This window comes from Balaenoptera physalus (genome assembly GCF_965194825.1).
Source record: "Balaenoptera physalus genome assembly, chromosome: 2".
Classification (NCBI taxonomy): domain Eukaryota; kingdom Metazoa; phylum Chordata; class Mammalia; order Artiodactyla; family Balaenopteridae; genus Balaenoptera; species Balaenoptera physalus.
Window position 1 is genome coordinate 68,764,303 of NC_138883.1, and position 25,982 is coordinate 68,790,284.

At 35.5% G+C, this 25,982-nt stretch overlaps 1 protein-coding gene and 1 long non-coding RNA gene across 6 annotated transcripts in view; one reads left to right on the plus strand and one right to left on the minus strand.

Annotated features, from left to right (window-relative positions):
• Positions 1–25,982, minus strand: part of LOC309656174 — an 822,990-nt gene that overhangs the window by 709,530 nt on the left and 87,478 nt on the right. The window lies entirely within an intron of this gene.
• PRKD1 (protein kinase D1) overlaps positions 1–25,982 on the plus strand; it is a 466,527-nt gene that overhangs the window by 421,227 nt on the left and 19,318 nt on the right. For 4 of the 5 annotated variants that reach the window (XM_082452100.1, XM_082452099.1, XM_082452098.1 and 1 more), the window contains 6 exons: positions 737–789; positions 3,298–3,370; positions 5,567–5,673; positions 21,216–21,377; positions 21,944–22,042; positions 22,969–23,236. In XM_082452100.1, coding sequence (XP_082308226.1) covers positions 737–789; positions 3,298–3,370; positions 5,567–5,673; positions 21,216–21,377; positions 21,944–22,042; positions 22,969–23,236 — 762 coding nt within the window. The remainder of the gene's footprint in view (positions 1–736; positions 790–3,297; positions 3,371–5,566; positions 5,674–21,215; positions 21,378–21,943; positions 22,043–22,968; positions 23,237–25,982) is intronic. The other variant, XM_082452097.1, reaches the window with a different exon arrangement.

The following is a 25,982-nucleotide window of genomic DNA, read 5'->3' on the forward strand; positions in this document are numbered from 1 at the left end:
ATATGCTATTCCGGGCACGATGCTTAGTGTGCAAAGTACCTGGAAACTCTTGATCATTTTATCCCAGGAAGAAATCTCTGTTCATTGTAGAATGAGATAAATTTTACCAAAATGCAAACAGGATCAAGTATTGAGGATGAATTTGTAAAAGATATTTTAGAGGAGTATCTATTTAAAATGCAACTTAAAATCTTATAATGGCTATTAATAATGAAGCCTATGGCAAAAAGCCCTCTGTTTTCACATCACAGTGTGTTATCTGATGATCTATCACAACTTTTTAATTGATCTCTACAACCAATGTACGTATTAATAGAATATATATGCCTAGTTGGGTGCTAAGCATTTTATGTGAGGTCTCTATTTTAATGCCTAAAATAACCCCAATAGGTGGATGTTAATGATTAGCCTGTTTTACAGGTGAGGGAATCAGGCCCTAGAGACATTAAGTTGTCTCAGCTTGTACCAGAGTTACGAAATGGCGCACCAGTATTTGAACCCAAGTCTTTACAACGCCTAACTCTAAACTGACAAAATATTATTATTTTTCAAAGCCAAGTACAGAGTAAATCTGTAACTGTAAAAGGAAAGAAACATTCTAATAGACATTTTTCTAGAAAAGTCTAATTATTATGGTTTTAAAACAGCCCTGCAGCTTGATTAATAAGCATGTATTTACTTGTTTTGCTATTATCTCTCTTACTTATTTTGTATATTTTTTAACATGTATTTCCAGGAGATATTTCTGTGAGTATTTCGGTATCAAATTGCCAGATTCAGGAAAATGTGGTGAGTGTGTACCTACTAATATAAAACTTGGTACTGTGATCCTTGATTTGAAAATAAGAGCATCATAAAATACATTTTTATTGATCTGAAATTTTAATTTTTTAGTGTTTTCTAGAAAATAAAATAGGGTCCTTTTGGATGTTTTTCTTCTATAAAATTTTAGAAACATTACGTTGTATCAATTCTCTTAGTGATTTTCTATCATCTGTTCTGTAGTGTGGAGAGTTAAATACCTATTTTTCATCTCAGATAAACAATTATAATGCAGTGCCTGACTTTTCACATGTTTGCGCATCTTGGTACTGGAATTTTAAATGGTTGATACTATGTAATACCAGATAAAATGAAATAAATTATTTGAATTGCATGAATAGCTTAAACATGTCCTTATTCTCATTCCTTGATTGCTACCCAGAAGTGCTGTCGTATGACAAGGAGTTGCATATACTCTTACAATCACTTGTACTTAACAAGGAGACCTCAGAAAGCTGCATAAATCAGATTTTGTGGATCCACATTCTAGCATCCTAGTCAACTGTGCCACATAACTCCATCCTTTCAGCTCAGTTTTTGAAAATTGTAGATCATACATATTATGAAATAATTTACACTCTGTCCTATGTTTGCTTTTTTTGGTTATACTTTGTCACTGTAGCAAGCAGCCCAAAAGTAATAAGGCCTTTCCTACCTCATCCTGTGACTCGATCTTTCCCTCTATTTTGACTGCTATGCCTGTCACCAAAAGGAAAAAGTTTGTAGATTTACACCGATCTGAGTCTGTTTTTTAAAGAATAAGCTCCATGAAACTCAATTCATCACTAGCATAGCTTTGCAACCTTTGCTAAATTGGCATAAAGTAAACTGAAAACCAAATATGATTGAGAGAATTAGGGAAACTTCATAATGAAGATTAGACATATTCTTGTTCTGTCAATCATGAGATAGATTTCTAAAGACCTGAAGGTTCCTGTTGTTCTTGCTTAGCAAGAGAAGACTTTGGGAAATAGTGATCTACCTATAAGCCTCTTGGGAAATTCTAGATTCCTGTGGAGTTCTTCCACCCTGTTTGGCTGAAAATTCTGGGTGGCCATTGAGCTATCAGAGAAAGATGGAGTAGTAGTTTGGACTCAGAATACTGGAGTAGTATTAATGCATTTTCTTGTCTTCAGACAACCTTGAACTCTGAACCATGGATACTCTGAAGTGATCACAGGATAGAGAGAACTTGTAGTTGTTTTCTGGGGGGAAGGACAAAGGGAAAGGATAGCAATGTATGGAATATGCAGAGGGTAGGATGTGATGTAAAGGAACTTTTATTTTTGTTTGTTTGTTTATTTATTTATTTATTTATTTTTGGCTGGGTTGGGTCTTCGTTGCTGCATGTGGGCTTTTCTCTAGTTGTGGCAAGTGGGGACTACTCTTCATTGCAGTGCGTGGGCTTCTCATTGCGGTGGCTTCTCTTGTCGCAGAGCATGGGCTCCAGGCACGCGGGCTTCAGTAGTTGTGACACACGGGCTCAGTAGTTGTGGCTCACGGGCTGTAAAGTGCAGGCTCAGTAGTTGTGGCGCACGGGCTTAGTTGCTCCACGGCATGTGGGATCTTCCCAGACCAGGGCTCAAACCCATGTCCCCTGCACTGGCAGGCGGATCCTTAACCAGTGCACCACCAGGGAAGTCCAGGACTTTTATTTTTGAAAGGACAAAGAGTACAAGGGTGGAGGATAGGCAGAGAATTCCATAGGATGTCATAGGAATACTGAAAGTGAAAAAGTATTGCATTGTGCTTTCCAGAGTGTGGTCATCAAAATCACAGACTAAGCATAGTCATCTAAAACAGAATGCTTTACTTAGCAATTATTATTTCAACGAGGAAAGAGTAGGTATTTGGAGACTTGTTAACCTCCAGAAGTGGTAAAAGTGAAAGAGTTTGGTTACCTCACAGATGAGAATTTCATTGTGGATTGTCATCTTTTTGTGGGGTCTCTGGCTCACTCACAGTGATTCCGCCCCCTCTTCCTTCACTTTAAATTCATGTGGATGTGGATGATTGATAAAGAGGCAGCCACAGCATTTTAGCCATAAAGAATGAAATGGTTGGAATCAGGACTCACACAGACATATGATTGGGAACCATGATTATTTAATGTGAGATTTCTAAATAACCATTGCAATAAGCAAATCACTTTTTGAATACTGACATTATGTATGTAAACGACATATAGTTTTAAGTCTTTTTTCTCTCTAATGAAACCTATATAATTGAACACTGGAAAATTTCTGCTGCTTAAGATTAGAATAGTTGTCCAACATTACAGTATTACATTAAATTGAAGAGTGGGTTTTTAATATTATAGTTATATTGTAGATTTCATCTAGCATTTAAATTGTAATTGTTTATGTTTAAAATATTTATCAGTGTTAATGATATATTTAATAAAATTATAGAGTTTATTAGGACTAATCTTTTGTTCCACTTCATGGTTGTTTTTCTCTGGACTTGCACCTATAGGACATCAGCACAGTTTATCAGATTTTTCCTGATGAGGTACTGGGCTCTGGGCAGTTTGGAATTGTTTATGGAGGTAGGTTAATTCACAAAGTAGTTTTATTAATTTAAAGTTTTAGCATTTTTGTTTAGAAAAGTAATATCTCCAAGAAAAATATAAAAGACCTATATGTAGATACGTTTTTATGTATGTCTCTTTGTGTTTTACCTCTTTAGAAATTTCTCTTGAGGTAGTCACTAAATGGAAATTTGGTACCTTTCTGTTTTGAAAGAGAAATTTTTCTACTACTAAATATCAACAAACTTTTGCTTAAATATCGACAAACTCTATACACTGTACTGGTTAAATATTGGTTTATTTAGACAAAATATTGAGAAACAAGGCAGCTGTAATTATAAAGATTCCTTTTCCTCTTAGCATATTTGATCAGAATGCTATAGAAGTCCATTCAAAAATTCTTTAATTCTAACATCTTTAACAATATTATGTATTTTGGTGAGGTTTGCATTTTTTACATTTTTGAAGTAAAATACTGAATTTTTACCTTTTTCTTATTGTCAAGCTATTTGGTGAATTTAGTTAAAACTTCTGCTGTTTTTGATTCTAGCCAGTTCAATGACATTTTTCAAGTCTTTAAGAAAGATTTAATATCAGTGTTTCACCTGCCCTATAAAATGACATCATAACTTTCATTTCCTTAATATAATCAGTAACAGATTATCTTTTTCTGGTGAGATTGGGGTGTGCTGAAATAATCACAATGTCTCACTCAATATTATTTATCATAGTATAATATTGTGCTTTTTATTTAAAAGCTAATTAAATTCTACTGTATTTTAAAAGTAATTTTGATTCTTACAAGATGCACCAATTTTCTTTTTGATAGAAAATCTATCAAGTCAGCAAGCATTGTGCTTTTTGTTAAGGCATAACAATATAATAGAGGAGACCAAGTACTACACAGAAAATTCTTCTGCAGTGTAATAATTGCATGCAAAAAAATCATGGTATATAAAGCATGGTAAATATACGTAACTGCATATAGTGTGGAGGTGAAACAGGGATAAGAAATGAGGTTAGAGAAACCAGCAGGTGCCAAATAATTTGTAACATTCAACAGTGAAGGAGCAGGCATTGGAAGAGGCCTCCACAAGGAAGACTAAAATGTTACGGCTGGACACATATGGGATGAGGCAGATAAGAACAGTCACAGAAGAGAGGTCAGTTGCCATAGTGACAAGCATAGAGAGAAAAGAAGCCGCAACCTTGAAGACAGTAGATGCAATAAGAGTCTGCATTGGAATAGAGATGGCAGCGAGTCAAAGAGTTAAAAAGTGACGTGAAGAAAGTAGAGAACATGAAAGCAAGACAATAGTTTTGTCAGTTGGGAAGGGAGGTATTCTGGAAGGAGTTGGAAGGAATAGTGAAAGTGGGATGTAGGGGGAAGGAACGCTAGATTTACACCAAATGTAGAAATAATGGAATTTCAAGTTAGTTTTTATGTGACCCCAAAAATGAGTAATTAGGTTCATTTTCAAATTCAATTAGCATTCCTGTATTCTATACCTTCTCTAATCTAGTAGTGTAGGAGTTAAAAGCTTGAGGGTACCCTGTGGTTCCCTAGAAAACTTGCTGTGAGAATTAGATGGGATGTGATGTATGTAAAGGGACTGTCAGGTGATGACAATGGTGATGATGATAATTCATATTTTTGAGTGTGTGTAGGTATCTGGGCGCTCTGTGTACTGTATCATATTACATCTAATTCTCACAACAGCCCTACCATGAAAGATGAGGAGCTCAGAAAGCTTAAGTGATTTGCTCAAGATCGTGAAGCTAATAAGGGACAGAGCCAAGACTTTTATTCTTTCCGTTATAACGTACATTCGTTTTTTAGGACTTTAAAATTATACTTTCTTAAGGAGAGTACTTTTGCCCGTGGTATGAATATTTTCTATATCAAGTAGCTCAATATCCTGTTTCTAAAACATGTATTTTACAAGAAAATATCAGGCTGTTCATACAAATAGCTTTTAATGTCCTAATTCTTTTGTGTTCTAAATTGTGGCTAATTTTATAGTGCATATTTGATGTAGAAAATGGAGCTAAGAAGTGAAATCTTTATGGATATAAGTCAGCGCTCATCAGAAATGTTAATTTATTCAGTGAAGCATTTTTATAATTCCAAAAGGTTTTTATAAATTCTGGTATTCTTTAATAGAGATGATATATAATAAGATTATGCTAATATTTCTCTTTTTTATTTTAAAGGAAAACATCGTAAAACAGGAAGAGATGTAGCTATTAAGATCATTGACAAGTTAAGATTCCCAACAAAACAGGAAAGCCAACTTCGTAATGAGGTTGCAATTCTTCAGGTACTTTTTTGTTTTTTATGTAGGGGCTATAAAATGTCCCTTCATCTTCTGCAAAACAAAGAAAAGTTATCCAAATATCTGTGGCCTAGATATTTAGGAACATTTTTAAATAACTGAGAAGGCAGATCAAGCATCAAACTGCAGCCTGTGTAGTATCTTTCCTGAGTCTAGGCAGTGTTTTCTTTTTTTATGTACTTAATTCTAGGTTTTAATGTATTATTAATTCTCATTAAATGGGTAATGTTTCAGCATTTGCTCCTAGTGGACACGCTGAGACCATTTTGTTTTACATTATCAATGATCTTGCCTTCATAAACATTCCTCCTTTATGCTGTGATAATTATATGAACTGAGTACGTAGCTATCAGCATATTAGACAAAAGAGTAATACATGTCCGAGAATCAGATGATCTTGATCTTATTAATGTCATCTTTGTGTCTCACTGTAAGCCTTTTATTTAATATTGAGACTGTTCCTTAACTCTTCTCATTTTTAAAACCAGTCCCTTTTTAAAGCTAGAATTTGTTAATAAAAGGTATTATGTGATATATATAATTTCTGTAACTATTAAAACTTTTTCTGCAGATCAAAAGGAAATGGAGCAGTTGTTTGCTAAATGTGGTCAACCTAGCTATCTAGTCTAGACAATTTAGACCATTGAAAAGTGCCCATTTTTATATAACTTCCATAATTCTCTACTTGTCATGCAAGCTGATCGTAATTTCTAATTTATAGTTTTATTGAATAATTTTCATTTGAACATTGCTAGCAAAGCAAAACAGATTACATTTCTTCATTTATTGTTTCATGTAACTGCCATTTATTGAGTTTATACAACAAAATGTTGAAAAAGATATGATTTCTGCCCTAAAGGAGCTCATGTGTACAGACAACTGAAAATAATTGCTGCTGTACATAAAAAATGACATAAACTTTTCTGGGACTCATATTTTCTAAAGATGGTGTTCTTGTGCTTTTGGACAACTAACGTAACACAGAAAACTACCACAGTGTTCTCTGCTTTCTTGGAAGAAGATAACTACAGATCTTAAGCTGACAATTCATAGATTCATAGCTTAGTGCTCGCTAATCAGATTCTTTTTTTTTTTTTTTTATTCTTAATTTGGCAACATTGAGCTGCAAATGACGTCTTTCCACACTTGGACCCTGCTGTCCTGGTCTCCACCCTCACATAGTGTCCTGAAGGCAGACTCCTTTGCAGCTTGCCACTGTTGGCATAAGGATAAGACATTTATCCTTCCTTTCAGGACATAAGAGGAGTTTCAGGGTTAACATGGTTATATCTTTCTACATTTTATTGCAGCTGCAGAGGAAGGTCTAATTTTCTGTGTATAGCCCTTTAATTGGCTCTCCTGAGTCTGTTAACACATTATAAGCTGCTGACTCTGTAGTAAGGTAGAAAAATAAAATACACCATAAACCGACTCCATCTCCTTTGCAAAAGAGTAGCTGCAATCAACAACTCAGATGCAGTAAACATACATTTGGCAAAAATTTCATTGTAATGTGAAAAAAGAGTTTGGTTAGGTTGAAAGTCAAATTCTGCCCCTTGAGCATATGAAGAGTTTGATCAGCTCTTATATTATGTCCTGAAATCTCAAGAATCCTCATCACTTATCACTCGTCCCCATTGTCCCCAACCATTCTTCACTTCCTTCATCCAACTCATATTTATTGAGTACATATCTCGAGCTAAGCACTGTTCTAGGCTCCGTGGATACAGTGGGGACAAAAGCACACAAGTCCTTCCTGTCACGAGTCTTTAAATTGTATTACTCAGGCTTACTTATAGTCTGATGTTTGCAACATACTTATGTATAGAATTTTTAATTACAAAACCTGTATAAGGAGTCTTATTAAGGCTTGGCAGAAATATATGAGGTTCAGGAGTTCATACTTTATCAAAAGTTGACATTTGTTTCAAACTTGTTCCTCAAAAGTTACTCTGACCTATGTGTTCTCTTTTTCCCATGACACTTATCATCTTCTAGCCTATTACAGAATTTCATTTATTATACTTGCTGTGGGTTTCTTTCCCCATCCCCTACCCCAGCCCCTCCACTGGAATATATACATTTCAGGAGGGTGGATATTGTTGTTTTGTTTACTGCTATATTCCAAACACCAGAGATTTTTCCTGACAAACATTAGGTATTTAGCAAATATTTGTAGAATGAATGTTTGTTGAATTAAAATTGCACAGAGACATCATCCTGTCACATAAGAAGACATATTAATACATAGTATCCAACCAGGTAGCAAAAGTCCAGACTCTATTTTCTACTAATGGTTAATTGGTTAGTTAAGAAGGACTGTGTGTGTTTTGTTCTTTGAAATCCCTCATTCCCCTGTTTCATATTTCTTATCAAAAGAAAGAACTCATTTTTTGAACCTGAAAAGACAAAGTGGTAATGAGGCAAGAGATAAGGGAAGGATTCTGACTCACTAAGTGATATGTTCAGGAAAAGTACCATGATTGAAATCAGCTGAATGGTGAGGAAGGTTTTCCTTTACTAATCTTGAGGAACAGAATTCTGTCCCTCTGGATATAAAAGTGATACCCAGAAGCATTTGGTATTCTCTGCCCTGTGGTCTGTAGCTTATGAAAGCTGTTTTCCTGGTTTATGGTTATACCTGGAGTCTGACAAGTTCTGCCCCATCCCATTCCTCTTTCTGATTCTCCAGAGGGGATCAAGTGGGCCGAAATGGCTGATGGGAGAAAATTCCCCTCATGCAGTTCCATTAGTCCTCTGGTCGAATTTTGATTTGTTTCTGTTTTTGTAAAAAAAAAAAAAGCACCTTAGCTTATAGAAGACTTCAAAGTTGTATAAATGCAGAATGTGTAAAAAAGTAGACTTCTTTCTTTTTCTATTTCATCTTCTTTACATAACCTATGTAAAGGCTTTCCAAGGTCTGATTCAGTCATTGGAAAACCAAGCTCTTTAGATATTTTTGAATAGTTGGAAAATTAAGGCAGGTGTGAATCTTTTGGCATAGTTATCCCTTATTTATATCTTTTCGAGTAGCCATTTTCATTATCTCTAAATGCTTCATTATTATTATGTTTCAGAAGAATGTTAATTAATGTAGATGTTAAACTTGGTTCAAACATTCCCAGAAGATCCTATTTATATTGTTATTTTAAAAGTTGTATCTTGATTTTTAAAAAGGTAAATTTGAAATTACTGTTTTTTCTATTCATGTCAACAAAATAAGAATAAAAAGATAGTTTACGATTATTAAGGGTATCACAGAAAACTGACTTTTACAAGGAGATGCAATTACATCTTAGAAGGCTTAGAAACTTAAAATCTAAAATAAGTGATATGGGCGTGATATATTTAATATAATTTATCAACACAGGCTTGTTCGGTCTAAATTAATTTTTATTTTCTAACATAGTATCACAATGCATAAAAAGCTTTAGGATAATACTTAATTGATTTACTATTATTTTTAATTGATTTACTATTATTGAATATAATATATGAATATTATAGTCTATTTGATTTGAATATAATTCTATATATTCAGTTGATTTACTATTATGAATTTAATTCTAATTGATTTACTATTATTTTTCCTCTTTATCTTAAATATCAACTTATTTATCTAAGGAACAATACTAGAGCTTCTGTTTATGACACAGTATATTAAAGCATTTTGAAATTGTAAAGATGCTGAATACAAAATGTAAGAAAAAAATATGTAAGAATTTTACAGGCCATCAATTAAGTGTATCCCCTTGCACTTATCTCCTGAAATTTCCCCATCATTCTTATTTCTCTGTTGTGAGGCAGTCCTCTTCCCATTCTTAACTTTAAAACAAAATAACAGCAATAACAAACTGTGAGCTCGATATGTCTGCCACCTCTCATAACTGCAGCATGTTTTATATTGCCACACTTCAGATTTCTGCTCTATGCTACTTTCCATTCTTATTCCTAAATTCCTGTCTTTGGTTTCCACACCTTTCTTAAAATACAAGGCCCTTTGGTCTTCTACCTCTGCCCAACTATCACCCTTTGGCTATTTTTTAGTCTTTACCCTACTTGACTCATCTCAGTCCTTCAAGAGCATTGATCATTTGCTCCTTTTTAAATCTCGCTACTCATTTCATCCCTGCACTTATCAGGCCCCATTTCACCTTCCCTGCTAGCTCCATCCTTCTTCTTGAACTTCTTCTGTTCATCTAAATGATTTATGCTCATCTGGAACTCATTCCCAGAGTGAGCTCATCCACTTTAAGAGAGCTGTCTGTCATCTCTTCACAGGTCATTCCTTAATTTATCTCTTGAGCTCTGTTCTTTCACAGACACTTCAGTCTCCTGTTTCTGACCTTAGGACATCTCCACTTTGCTGTGCCAGTCTTACCCAAACCAACCAGCCGAAAACCAAACGATTATTCCTAATGTCTTTCCCTGCAAGTTATTCTCTCCCTAATTTTGTCTGTTTTGCCATCATTCTTCCAGTTTCTAAGCCTAGTATCCTTTACCTTCAATTAATAAAAATATTAAGTCATTCAGCGGTACTCTGAAGCACTTCCTTCTTTGATACAAAGCGATTTACTGGGCCTCTGGGTCATATAACAATGAATGAAACCTTTTAGGATGTTTATCATCTATTTGAGCAGATAGATACAAGTAGCTACAAGTCAGGATAGCTGTGGAAATATCATATATGTATAGCTGATTCACTTTGTTATACAGCAGCAACTAACACAAAAATGTATAGCAATTATACTCCAATAAAGACATTAAAAAAAAAAAGAAGTCATGGATTATGACAGAGGTCAGGGCATTGGAATGAAGGATTACTTCAAAGAGAAATATAGCATTGGTGAAATCTTGAAAGATTCACAGACTTTGGTAACCAAAGAAATGTTGGAAAGGGTTATTAGGCTGAGGGGCCACCTTAATAAAACAAATATACTATGAAATGTAAGTAGAAAACTAGATCATTTTAAAAGAGTGGCTTCAAACCATTTCATGTGTCCTCAGAAAGAATTCTAGAAACCTTTATTTCTGCTTGTATATTTTTAAGTTGACAGATAGAACTATTTTGTCAGAAGTTTAAAGAATTTTAATTTTGTACTGTACTAAAAATATTGATATTTGAAAATAAGCTGCTATATAACTTATTTAAATATACTCATTAGAATCTAAATATCAGAAACATTTGATATTTTTTAACAATCATTTTAAAAATACATGCATAGGCTTTTTAAGCAATAGTTTATTTTACAGCATTCCTTGTTTTCTTTGACTACGTTACACTTTTCCCACAGAACTGTATTCCAATGTAATGTATTTTTATACTTAAAAGTCTTTTACTGGTCCCCCTTTCATACTTATTTGCAGTAAACATAAGTATATATTTTTAAATTTCTTGATTACAACACTGAATGTTTAAAGCATTCTCCTGGATGAATTTATCATTACAGTTATTATTAGTAAACCCTTTATCCAGCAAGATAAATATTCTAAAAAATTTGATCTATGTTTGTTAAACATAAAAAATGAAATGTTGCTGAAAATACATTATTTAATGAGATTTTTAAAAATTTAGTTCATAAATTGGTGGGTGATTATTACTTATTGTTTGAATTAAACAGAGTTCAGCAACAACTTTATTCGTTTTTCTAAATTGTAGGAGCCCAGCTGTAAGCCCTCCCAAAACAAGACAAAACTATCCCAGTGATTTATCTTCGAAATTCATCCTCTCTCTTTTAATCCTCTGTTAATAAATCTATTAAATGCTTCTCTAATTTTGGTGAAAGCATGAATTAGAAACTAAGTTGCAAAGGAACTGATTTCCAAGTTATTAGGGTCATTCACTTCATATCAACACAATGTTTCAAATTTTCCTTTTATTTTTCCCCCAATTTTCTTCCCCATGGCAAGGTACCCTAGTAATATTTGGAATGTGTGAGAAGCATGCCTTCCTTTTGGAAAGTGGAAGAAAAATTATTCTGAAAGGCAACTTGGGGATGGAGAATTTGAAGACTGTGGGGATTTTCTCAAATAGATCTGTATTAGAAGAATATTTATAGACTGTTAAGATTCATTCATTCATTCAAAGTATAGTTATTGAGTACTCACCATGTTCCAAGCAGTAGAGACACAAATGTAAACAAAGCACATTTTCTTAAAACTATCCCTCTGCTCACATATCTTTAAAATCTTCTGGTTCCCCAAGAATATGCCTACCATAGTTTAGAGACTGCTGTGAAAGGACAGAGTACGCTTACGTAAGACTGGGAAATGACTTTCATGTGAGTTCATGGAGAACCTTAGATATTGTGCCAAGTCAACTGGATTTTATTATGCTTTGGTGATTGTGAATTATTGAAATATTTTGAAAAAGAAATTGTTATGATCAGATCAGTATTTGGGGATGACATATTATAGAGAAGAAAGTTTAAAGGCAAGAAAACTTCGTTAGAAGCTATTTTCAGCTAGTTGTGACAGTCAAAATGCCCCCGTTCTTGTATAAATAAATAATTACATTTTAGGCTCTAATTAGAAAACTATGATGTTTTATGAGGAGGAGGAGTTTGTAGAGTGGCTGCTCATTGTTCCAGATGTTACAGCTGTCTCAAAAGCTTAGACCTGGGGGGAAAAATTGGGCATCGGGTGCGAAAGAAATCAGAGAACATGTCAGAGTGATACCTTTAAAGGCAATGGAACCTCAAGAGCAGGAGGGGATTTGGTAACACAGAACAACACTGTGGCGGTACATGAGCTTAAAAACAGAATAAGCTGTAAGGAAGAAGTTCTTCCAGTTAGGAAGGCGAGGAATCCAAATTGTCAAGGTGGATGTCATAACAGGTACAGAGGACACTGCAGTGAGAAGACAAGGCAGCATTCAGAAATCCAGACAACATGCTCAAATGCACTCTTGAGAGCAAAGTGAGGAGGCTTAAGGAGCGTGGCCCCTGAAGCGTACTAGTTAGAACAGGCAGGACAGGTCCTAAATGGATTTGAGTCCAAGGAAAGCATTAAGGCAATGGATAACATAGAGTTTAGAGAGCCTAAGATCTGGGGTTAGACTGCCTGGGTTCTCACATCAGGCTTAAGAGTCTTAGGAGCTTGGATAAGTTACTTAAGTTCTCTGACTCTCACTTTCCTTATCCAGAAACCTTGAACAGATGTTATAAGAATTGAGTGTGATAATTTTGTGAAATTCTTAGTGCCTAGCATATAGTAAAGATTTCATACTTATACTACTAGTATTGCCACCACTAAGTTGTAAATCTAGCTCCTAGGAACAAGTTCAAATAACTTGATATTGAGAATTTCCTAAATAGAGAACATAGAGACACATAATTTCATTGTAACAGAGAACACAGTTGCCTCAAATTCTGGGGTAAAGCTGAACATATATACATTAACATATGCCTGACCCCTGGTAGACACAGTAAATATTTGCTGAACAAATTACGTAGCCATTTGCCACCCCTTAGGTAGTGTTGTGTGCAAGGGGCATGCGCAGTACCCCGCTTTTGCTCCCTACCCCCTGCTTTTGCTCCCAGCTCTTCAAAAGTGGCAGATGGGTTTTTTGGTCTCATTGCATCTTTTGTCCAGAATTTGCCCCAACTGCACATACATTCCTTTTTGACTATAAAACATGGTAATTTATCTTTACAGAACAAGATTAAATATACATCTTGTAAATACCTGGCTTTGTTCTCTTAGTCTAAAAAGACGATCAAGAGTAGGTGGAAAAGAGGTAATCATGATAGAAAACCAGAGAATAATATTGCTAAATATGAGTGGGAAAATGAAAATTTGCACAAACTGGTGATTTTGCTTAAATCATGAAAGAGTCAGCTTTTCTTTCTCTAGAAAAAATATGCAAAATTTGAGTTCTTTCTCTTTTGTGTGTACTGAGAGGTTAGTTTATACTTGTTTTGTTTCATCTTATATGTTCATCATATTTCTTCAAATATTTTTCTTTTTTATATTACTGCATGAAAAATTTTAGTGAAACTGTTTCTTCTGAAGACATGTTCTGCAGCTCTAAAGTAATCTTGTTATCTTCTGCACGTTCCAATAAATAAAGCCCACAGATTATGTGTATATATATCTAAGATAGAGGGAAAAATAAAACAAAGATCTATTATAAGGAAAAGAAAACAAACAGAAAATTTTCTGAATAGGTATTGTGTTCCATAAGAAGTTAGTCATAGTGAAAGCTTAGTGTCAGAGGGTCAGGTTCCAGTCAAAGCTTTTCCATTTTTTGGCAGCCCTCTTTTGGTTTCCTTAATTATGGCTTAGAATTCATCTGACTTGGTGTGCTTGCTTCACAGGAATGTTTTGGGGGGATTAAATTAAATAATATATAAAGTGTGGGGTTTTTTTTAAATTTATTTATTTATTTATTTGGCTGCGCTGGGTCTTAGTTGTGGCACACAGGATCCTTCTTTGTCGCGGCATGCAGGATCTTTAGTTGCAGCATGCGGAATCTGTAGTTGGGGCAACTCTTAGTTGCGGCATGTGGGATCTAGTTCCCTGACCAGGGAGCAAACCTGGGCCCCCTGCATTGGGAGCGTGGAGTCTTAGCCACTGGACCACCAGGGAAGTTCCTATAAAGTGTTTTTTAAATCAATGTTTCCCAACATATTTTTGGAAGATCATGTCTTTTGAGTTCCTTCATGGAAGAGGGTGGGGGTTAAGATGTTCTCATGAAGACAGTTAAGAAAATATTGTGTACTACATCCAGGTCATCTACATCTTGGAAGTGAATAGTCTTTCACTTATTAAAGATTCTGAGATGCCCCATAATTAAGAACTTGTTTAATTTTGATAATATGCCAGTTAAGTGCCACAGAACCCTTACACAAATGTAAGATATCACCAACTGACCTTTTTGCACATAATGTTCTGTCTTCTAACCCTGTACAGTAGACTTTACATGGTCACTCCCGTTCCCAATATCCAGTACTTAAGACATGAGAGAGATTATGTGTCTACACAGGTCATTTAACCTTATAATAGAATGTTATGCTTTCTGGGGTGCTGACATTTAAATATAGTAACTGGGCTACAGTGATATGAATTGTTAAAAGTTACACTTTAAATCTAAAACACCAAGGTAAGATGGGATTCATGTGTTCATGTTTCCAATCAGGCAGGTTAACAGGAAATAAAAAAGTGTTCCAGATGTTGTCTCCATTGCCATGCATTTGTAGCAAATAGAAAAAAATATCCAGATATTTGATCCATTTTTTAACTTTTATGTACAGTAAACACACCTTGATCTACAAATTCCAATTTCCTTATTTTAACGTGCCATTCTTTTAATTCTTGCCTTTCCGCTAAAAACAAACAGTAATGGCATAGAGGAAAGGGAGTCACACTTTATGGGTAGAATGTTTACTAACACTGATTTTTTTAAAAGGTAACAATCAGTTATTAATTTTCTGCCTTTGAAGCCTTTGCTGCTTGTTCTCAAATATTACGTCCTTTTGCCTAAATTCAACTTGAAACTCTGGCCTTTGTCGGGGGCTAGGGGACAGATACTAGGATGCATACAGGATCCTTGCTGTGTAAGGGTCTTTCTTTTGCTAGAAATCACTCCCTCGACCACCAAAAATTATAGTAACAATTTCACCCATATACAAACATCAATGCCGGTGAAACCTCAGTGTATGTATGACTCTAGATGGTGGGCTTAGGAATCTAGATTTGCTTTTTAAATTTCTCATTCATACCTCTAATCTGAAAGTTTCCTGGTGATAAGTAGAAAATATGACATATTTTTATACTGTTTCTACCTCCTGAAAAGTCAAGAAAGGCTAGAAACATGAGAGATGATGGAAGGGTTTTTTAAGTGTATTTTTTACATACTCTTCTCCCTCTGCATTCGGTCTCTTCTCCTTTTATAAGGAAAGGAGAGGATTCATTCTGTTTATCATGTGTCTGCACAGCCCTGGAATCTAAAGCTAGATTAAAGCATTTCCAGAAGAGATGAAGTGCAGAATGACTGAGAGGGTTGTAAATAGATTTATGGATATATATGAATACAGAAGTTTTATATCAGGCGTCACCTGATTTTCTTCTTCTATGCAAATATTGAACTGGTCCTTTAAAACAATTTTTTTTGCGCCACTGTTACTTAATAGAATGCAGAGGACTTATAGCTAACTTATGATGAAAATATATATATATAATGGTAAATTTTGCATTACAAGCCAGCCACCTAAAAGTTGACTTCCTTTCCTGATATCCAGACACAATATATGTATTGCCATTAGCAGTCAATGGAGATGCTTCAACTTATTATTTCTTCCACAAAATTTTGAACTATTTAAACCAGGGTCAATCTGAGCTAATTAGTGCCACACAGAAAAGGTAACATTACACTCCACTTCTGATGGATGGTATAGGCAAACAATTTTTACCAGGAATGATCTGATCATTTCTGAGTTCTCAAAGTCTAATAGGTTAAATTTGGTTGTGGCCCCATTGATCTAAATGTCAGCCAGTGATACCTATTCACAGGAGGGTGGATTGTTACATCTGGTCTTATTGAAGTAATATCGGTGCATTTATTCCTCTGACAGTATATGTTAGCTTTATTTGGTTCTAGATTATTATCAATGTGCATTTCTAAAATTTTACAGATGAAATTTCCCCCAAAAATGCTACCTCCTAAAAGATAACCACTGGAGTATGAGCCTATTTAAATTGTAGGCTTTTTGCCAACGGAACATGAAATAGGGATACATTCACATGCAACAACCAAAGGATCTCCATCCTCATGTTAGATCAGGAGGGCTCTCACATGGTGTAACACAGCCCTCACCTGTTGACTTCACAGTAGAGGCACCTCTGCCATCATTGAAGTTTAAAAATACAGCACAAGGGAAGACAGGGGAGGACAAATTAGAAGGTGCAAGTTTGTGGCAGTTCATACTTAGCTTAATGTAGCCTCCTTTAGGTGAAAGACAAAAGGAAATGTTCTTTTCTGCCACTTACTTTAAATTTCCAGTTATCAAACTAAAGAGAGAATTTAGGAGAGATAGCTGAGTTTACTGTATCAATTTGGGTATTATCTTTCGCAAGTCTTTTTATAATCATCTGCTCTCTACACGATGACTTTTCAGCATCTAGCAAGGTACTGTTAAACGCTGTGTCTCCTTCATAAGGCATTAGGTGATTGTGACTTCTAGGACCAGTAAATGAAGCATAAATTGTAAGAGACTGTGTTTAGAAAATTCATAAGATGGTGTGTTTATCCCTCAATCCGGGAATGAGAATCAACAAAGCCGTTGCCATGGTGCTGTGCCTCCAAGAAAGGCACCTCTCTTCCCCACCCCCACCGCTGTGCACCACTGTGCTGTGGTATATTCTTCTGTCTGCTCTGCATGCTATTTAGAATTTCGATCCTGGATTCTTCACTTTGAAGTTTCTTTCTTTCTGTCCCAGTATAACCTAAATCACTTAGTTGTTTGATAGAAAAGTAGTCAGAAGTTCCCACATTAAGGCTGAATCCTCCTAAATAACCTGTTGAAAAGATACATTGATTCTAATTTTTCTTTTTCCTACCTCTCATATGTTTGAGTATAATAATCCTGAAGGTAGAAGAAGGGGAACACATGACATTAATTTATCACAGCTAAATATATAGAATGAATTTGCAATGCTAGATTTACAATAAAGCAAAACTATTAGAATCAAAGATTATAAGTTCAAATTAAATATTCCTTAATACAAATCCAAAAAAAGTAACATAAAATAGAAGGTATGCATAAACTAAAAATTTTAATTAAATGTTTTTATAAAATCCTTTGCTTTAGTGGCTAGTTTCCATTAATTACATAAGAATTCTCTTTGCAATTTGAGTCAGGAGAATTTTTGTCTTGATCTCCAAATGGCATTTCCTCCCAGTCTTCGAAACAACTTATATTCACCCCATGGATATGTCATCAATCTGTAATGTGTGAATAGACACTATTCTTTCCTATATTTGACCAAATGTTTCATTTCCTGAAAATTAAATTACTTAAATGCAACAAACAGATGGCCAGAAAGTCCTGTAGTAGCTTACTCTGCCATGAAATTTATTATCCAAATCCCTGAGATAGGCCTGAGAAGTTAGCAAAAATTCTTTCTGAACTCTACTATTCCACAGTTGATGGTACAGTCATCAAACCATTTTTAAGTTAAGTTACTTTAAACTTCAGAAGGAAAATGTTGAAAAGCTATTTCATATTTTATATAAAAAATTAAAATTGTGAACAAGTCACATCAACTACTTTGGTTAAAGCTCATCTTAGAGTTGATCTTAAGGTATTAAAAAGATAATATGAATTATACATGATAGAAAATAGTGACTTTAATTTTTTTTTCTATCTCTGGTCTTCAAATATTATCTTCTCTAGGCTAAATAAATGCTTCTCATCAGTATAGTAGAGAATATTTGGATGATGAAGGCATGATTCTTTATATTCCATTTTCTTTTGTTATTGTCAAATGTAAAAACAAGTTTGGTCATTTGGTTCAGTGCAAAAAATTACGGGTCTTGAGTAGGCATCTATGATGGCCTTGTCTCAACCATACATAATAAACCAAAAAAAAAATCAACTTATTATATATCAGCTATACAGAAAAAATAAAGTCATTTTGCTATTGGAAAGATTTTTCAGCTACCATTCAATGTATTCTTTAGCAAACCTATAAAACATAAAGGTTTTGGTAAAAGAGCAAGGGCCAATTGCAATGAACATATGAGTTTAAACTTTTCTAAGACATATTTTTTTTTTACCAGTTGTGTATACATGACCTTTAGTTCAATGCATTCATTGACTATACTTTTTTCTAAAATATATACCTAACTATATTCAAAGTCCTTTATCGAGAAATAGAAAAATTTTCCCTTATCCTTTTCATAAAGATGCTGTTAAAGGACAGTTGTACAGTCCTTCAGAGTCTACAGGGAACGTGGCACAAAATAGTTGACAGTAAACAATCTCATTAATCCATTGCATACTTTTGGCCTAGAACATTTTGGGAATATACCAATTAGGTAAGCACATGTTAAAGTCCTACCTTCTAAATAGGGGTCCCTCAAGTCATCTTGTTGAGTGGTGGAAAGGAAAAAGAAGTATACTGACTGAAGGACTTAAGTACCTCTAGGAACTCATATGCTTAGAAAAATACAAGTAGAGGCCCATGAGGGTTGACATTGTGCATATATGCAAATAATTTAGGTAGGAGAGATTCCTGGTCATCTTCTGACTCTCCCCCCAACCTTCACAGCCTACGACAAGGGCAGCAGAAGCAGCAGGCTGAGCCACTACCACACCACTTTTGTCCTCCCCTGCCCTCCTTGGGTCCTGGAGGTCTCACTCCCTTAACTTTTGTCTTCTCCTTCACGCTCTAGGTTTTCCTCTGTCTACACACAAGGGACCTTCTTGCTTTGCTGCCTACTTCTTTTGGTCTGCTCCTTTCCTGTTCATTGTTCCTACTCCCCACCTAGACAAGGCCTTGGCCAATTAAGGAAGCCAAACTCCCAAGAACACTGCTTAAGTGCCTAAAGTTAGAGTAAATAGAAGAAAGAATCAGTTAAGAAGATACTCGGAAGAGGAAGGTATACTTATCACATCTCATAGTGGACTTGTCCCAGGAGAATCATGACTCTGGCAGGACTCTCATGTCATCCTTAAAGCTTCTTCTGTGATCACTGATTGAAAAGAGGACAGCTGAGATGCTTGGATACCCAGAGGCTAGTGGTCTGTCTAGTTGTTGTGACTCCTCTATCAGGGATGGGGATATAAGAAAAAAGAAATGAGACAGCCTGGGCACAGGTTCAGGTATGAACGATGCTGTCACTGGTCTTCCATACTGCGTATCGAACAGATATATGGAGTCATTAATTAGAGTCTCCCACCTAAGGATCTGGCACTCCCACAGTGGTCAAAGCCAACCAGCTATCTGGTCCTATTGGTAGGCAGTCGAGACAAAGAAATTTAAGAGTAGTGACAACGTGAGCTTTGTTGATCCCACCGTTGTTCCATGTACTTGAGCTCTGACCAGGAGAGAATAACTCTGGGGGCCTAGTCTATCTGAAGTAGCCAGATTTGACAGTTTCAAGAATAATCACTCCAGCCCTCGAGAGGTGAAAGGCCATTGGGTAGGTGTGTAGGCATCTCTCAGACCACATTCAGTACCTTGCTATTCCATGACCACATTATACTGCATGATTGGGCACCAAGGCCTCAGAATCAGAAAGACCCATCAGATGTCTGAGGTGGAGATCAAAATTGCCAAATGAGTGGAAGGGCACCCTGAGAGACAGGTTTTCATCACGGGAGCTACTGCCAACCACAGCCGTAGCTCCATGTTGAGTTGATGCCAGGCTCTCTATGCTGATGAGTAGCATGGAGGACAATGGCAGTGCAGATTCACCCACATCCCCTCTGCTGCTCACCACCCAGCATCTGTCTGCGAGGTCTGAAGAGTGAACCATTTCAGATTTCCAATAATTTGTGGAGTTTTCATTTTACATTTAATTTTATTGCTCGCTGAGATTTTTTTTCCCCTAGAATAAAGGATGCAGTTTCTTCTGCCTGTTCAGCTGTTAGCACATTAAAGTTAGTCCCTATTTTTTTCTCTTGGTAGTTTTTATTCATGATGATTTTTCCCCCATTTTTCGTTGAAATATAAGTGGAATATGTAATAGTTCTTTTAATGTTAGGATTTTTTGTTGTCATGTGCAGAAAAAAAATATTAAAAGTCAAGTGATCAAAGGCTTTTGTTGATGACCCCAGGCCAACATTCAGACTTAAGCATCATGACAAGGGCCCATCTAATGTTAAAAGTAACTTTACTTTACATGTGTGACAACCTGTCAAGCCAAATTCAGCCTATCGTTATTGGCCATTACTTTATTGTGGAAATATTTATTGAGTGCTTGAGAACCGTGCAGCAGTACCACATAGCATGGTGTCCTGAACAAAACAGGGCTCAATAATCACTTCTTTTCTGTTTTCATGGGGATTTTTACTCTATGTAAGAGCTTCTGTAGCAAACTAGAGCAGCCTCCAAGAGCAGAGCAGTGCCAAAAGGCTTTGACTAATGTGCTTCATCAGTGCAGTCAGATGCACTCCATGAACATACTTCATCTTGTCTACCTTAAATTTCTACGAAGTGTGTAGAGATGGCCTAGTAAACTTATTTAGGACAGTATGCTTAATATTGGAGATGATCCTAAGAAATCACAGATTTCTCAGTATGGTATTCTAATTAAAACCTAATTAGCAATTCACTGTGCTGGAACTTGGATTTGTAGCATAGAAAAAAAAAATTTCACTATGCACAAGTAAAGATGTATTTTTTGGAGACATTAGAATTTCAAAAATATAAGGCAGCACATGTGGAATTTAGAGGTGTTAAAAATCTTAAGTGTGGGTTTCTCCATAGCTTTAAACTTGAACAGTTTTGTATAATCAGTGAGCTTGCCAAACAGTATCAAAAAACTCATTTTCTTCAAGTGCTTTATTTATCTTTAATAGAACCTTCATCACCCTGGTGTTGTAAATTTGGAGTGTATGTTTGAGACGCCTGAAAGAGTGTTTGTTGTTATGGAAAAACTCCATGGAGACATGCTGGAGATGATCTTGTCAAGTGAAAAGGGCAGGTTGCCAGAGCACATAACGAAGTTTTTAATTACTCAGGTAAGAAATCAATTAGAGTCAGGAAAAAAAAAAAGGTAATATCTAATATCAAATGTTATCAGTGTTTAACTAGAGCTTTCTACCCTTGTTGTTTAGTCCCTACCTCCACAGTCTAAACTACACTTTAAAAAAAAGTTGCAGTGGCTTATTGTATTCTCTAATTTATATCTGTAGCTTCCAGAGTTCAGGATACGTACCAAATGAATAATGTGTGTGCAGGCCCATGTATTAAAACTACTCATGAAATTTTAAAATGCACAGTGACTGAGTCCTCATTCTTTGAAAATATTCAAGAATATGTATCCTTGTTAGATATCGTTGAATTCTTTTATCTATACCTGTTGTGGTTGCTCTATGGATACCATAATATGATACTTTTTCCATTAAAGTTTCCTTAGAAACCTGCTGTGTTAATCTAGCTCATTTCAGGGACTGGAGTATAAAGAAACTCAACCATTCATTTTGAGTTTTCTCTTGACCCTCTAAATTTTTGTCCTAGTAGAAAACATTTTGAAATAAACTTTTAGACTAAAATAAAATGATTTTGATGATTTTTTCCTTTATAGATACTTGTAGCTTTACGTCATCTACACTTTAAAAATATTGTTCACTGTGACCTCAAACCAGAAAACGTGTTGCTAGCATCAGCTGATCCTTTCCCTCAGGCAAGTATGAAAGCCTCTCAGCAAAAAGCCAGCCGACAGCATCACTGGTTCCCCTGCAGCATTCTGTCACCCTTTCTCCTCAAAACCTTTGTTTCAAGTTTCACCTGTCTGTTTTCATCCATTTGTTACCCTTCTTATATTGTGGGGACTGCAGCTTTGTCGCTGTGCATCTCAGTTCAGCCTGCCTTAATAATGCACACTGAGCCTCTCATTCTGCTTCTGCTTCTGTCGTGTGGACGTCCTGGAGAACTGGCAGCACGAGGTCAATGCTGGGAGCACTGGCCTAAGAGGGAGATGCTTAAAGAGTCCCAGGGATGCTACCAGCTCTCTATTGTTAGGCAAGATATTGCAGTTCGGTGTTGTTCTCAGGGGCAAGGAAAAAAGTTTCTTCTTTTCCTCAACTCAGAGGATGCAAGACAACTGGATCTCTTCCCAGGAACTGTCATATCTGAAGGGACCTGACTGAGGTGGCTCTTCTGCCTTGGTTCCCTGATACCCTCAGGTCCTGGCTAGGTGTCCATGCAGAGCTAATTTGGAGGATTATCGTGGATGGCATGATGCGTCCTTGTGCTTATCCTTCAGCCTGTACTTATAATAAGCCCTTGAGTTAAATCCATCAGTTTGCATGATGTTTTCCTGCCTGGTAAAACAATATTACCCACTTCTGTGTATACACATTTTCACATTTATCTCTGGTTTTACAGAGGAGGGAAGGAGAATGTTTAGATGATATTTTTATGAATAAAAGCATACTTTTGTATCAGTACATAAACCACTATCTTCAAGTACATAAAATGGAAAATAGCTATTCTACCATGAGAAATCCATACAATGTATGTAAAATATTATAGTTGTTTTTTAGCGGATGTGGACTAAGACACACAATTTGTGACCTTACTATATCTCCAAACCGTTATTATCAACAGGTGAAACTTTGTGATTTTGGTTTTGCCCGGATCATTGGAGAGAAGTCTTTCCGGAGGTCAGTGGTGGGTACCCCAGCTTACCTGGCTCCTGAGGTTCTAAGGAACAAGGGCTATAATCGCTCTCTAGACATGTGGTCTGTTGGGGTCATCATCTATGTAAGCCTAAGTGGCACATTCCCATTTAATGAAGATGAGGACATACATGACCAAATCCAGAATGCAGCTTTCATGTATCCACCAAATCCCTGGAAGGAAATCTCTCATGAAGGTAATATCTTCCATTCAAAAGTGATAATGATTTCATCATTGTGTTATATTATTAGTTCAGTTGTGAATTTTTAAATTGATAAATGCTTATTGCAAATTGCCCACTAAGGCAGGGGCACAAATTTGTTGAGGTGGGTGGAGAAGTAAAGGAAATGGAGACAAAAATATCTACTGGTAAAAAGTATATATATTATAGAGAAATTGAGAAATACACATTAAAAGGTAAATGAAATAAAGAGAAACTGTTAATATTTGATGTATTTCCTTAGAACTTATAAATGTTTACACATTGATATAATGGTAATACTTGATCTTTACTAACAGTAATCTTTTATTTACTATATGCCTATTTCTGTATTAAGCACTTTTAACTTATTATGGACACAAGAACCTTATGACATTGATATTTTAATTGTCACATTACATATATTAGTATACTGCATTCTTTGTATACTGTTTTCCTTTATGTGACATTAGAGCATATATAATATTTTATACATATTCCCCGCTATTATATTTTTAGGTTATTTCTATTTGTTCAGTGTTAGATAACCTTTACGTATAATTTCTTATATGTATCTCTGGTGCTTTTTTTTTAGGATAGATTACCTTGGCAGTGTTGCATTATTTAAAATTAAATTCTTCTTAATCAATGTTTCCTTCTCAAAGGAAGAGTGATAGATAGTTTTAAAAGAAGTAGTGGGGCAGTCAGGGCAGCAAAAATGGCTCACTGCATGCTTCAGAAAGCAGTTCCTCATGAACGTGTTTTGGAGTTTATTTAAATCTCACACACACACACACACACACACACACACACACAAAACCTGAAGACAGGTGTAGCTATTATATCTATATTTCAAGTGAGAACACTGAATCAAAAGAAGTGAACCACCTGCCAAAATCACAAAGCTAGTGAGTGGCAGAGCCAGAATTTATACCCAGATGTTCTGAGCATACATTCTGTAACCACTGGTCCTGCTTCCTTTTTAGTTTTCAGGCAACATCTAGTTCTAAGTTTGTTGAGATTTTTCACCACTTAAAGAGGCAAATACATTCATAGATAAACATCTATTTGATACCTGTTATTGCACGTGGTGGTGCAGAAATTGGAAAAGAGCATGTATAAACTGCTTGGACAATTAGTTCTTAGACTACATTCATATTAAATGGCACGATCCATCTATTATCAGAGCTTTGAGTTACTACTGGCAGCAAACTTTTTAAAAAAATTTTATTGAAGTATAGTTGATTTACAATGTTGTGTTAATTTCTTCTGTACAGCAAAGTGACTCAGCTATACATATATATATATATATATACACATTATATATCTATATATATCACATTATATATATATATATGTTTTTATATTCTTTTCCATTATGGTTTGTCACAGGATATCGAATATAGTTCCCTGTGCTATACAGTAGGACCTTATTGTTTATCCATCCTATATATAATTGTCTGCCTCTGCTAATCCAAAACGCCCATTCCTTCCCTCCCCTCCCCTCCTTGGCAACTACAAGTCTGTTCTCTATATCTGTGAGTCTGTTTTTGTTTTGTAGATATGTTGATTTGTATTGTATTTTAGATTCCACATATAAGTGATATCATATGGTATTTGTCTTTCTCTGTCTGACTTACTTCACTTAGTATGATCATCTCTAGGTCCATCCATGTTGCTGCAAATGGCATTATTGCATTGTTTTTGATGGCTGAGTAACATTCCATTGTACATATATACCACATCTTCTTTATCCGTTCCTCTGTCAATGGCCATTTAAGTTGCTTCCATATCTTGGCTATTGTAAATAGTGCTGCTATGAACATAGGGGTGCGTGTATCTTTTCGAATTATAGTTTTATCTGGGTGTATGCCCAGGAGTGGGATTGCTGGATCATATGCAACTCTATTTTTGGTATTTTGAGGAACCTCCACAGTGTTTTCCATAGTGGCTGCACCAATTTACATTCCCACCAACAGTGTAGGAGGGTTCCCTTTTGTCCACACCTTCGCCAGCATTTATTATTTGGAGACTTTTTGATGATGGCCATTCTGACTGGTGTGAGGTGATACCTCATTGTAGTTTTGATTTTGTCAACAACCTTTAACATCATTTAATTAGTTGTAAATCATAGCTAGGTGGATATATTTTAAAGGAATCTGTGACCTTAAAAAGAACTACCATGTAGCCAAAGGACTAATGAAATATTTAGGATAATTCAATAGGGGAAAAAAGGGAAGTGTGATTCTTTTTCTCAGCCAGGAGGCAGAAAGGAGAGAATTATCAAATAACCTTGTGACCTAACCTTGTCAGGGAACATTACCTTTAAATACAGTTAAAGGTATGTTTGATATCTATAATCTAGAAATCCAGTAGGATAACCTGATGTTGTTACCACAGTGCAAATCTGAAATATCTCTAAAGCCAGTCATACATTTTCCTGTTATGCAAGAATAGGACATTAGGAAAATAGCCTTCACATTAAAAACTTGTTTTCTTGGAGTAGTAGAGTACTTTTTCTTGAAGTAGTGGAACAAATGATGCCCACCCTCTGATATCATGGAAATATGCTGGCCTTCTGTGGAGATAGAAGCTATAGATTATGAATGTTTAATTATCACTAGTAATAGAAACCAGAGGCATAGATATCAATAGCTCAAGAAACTCTTGTTGGGAAACCACAATATACATGCATAAGTAATATGAAAGTAAAGGGCAAAACATAAAATGTCCTTCAAGTTTT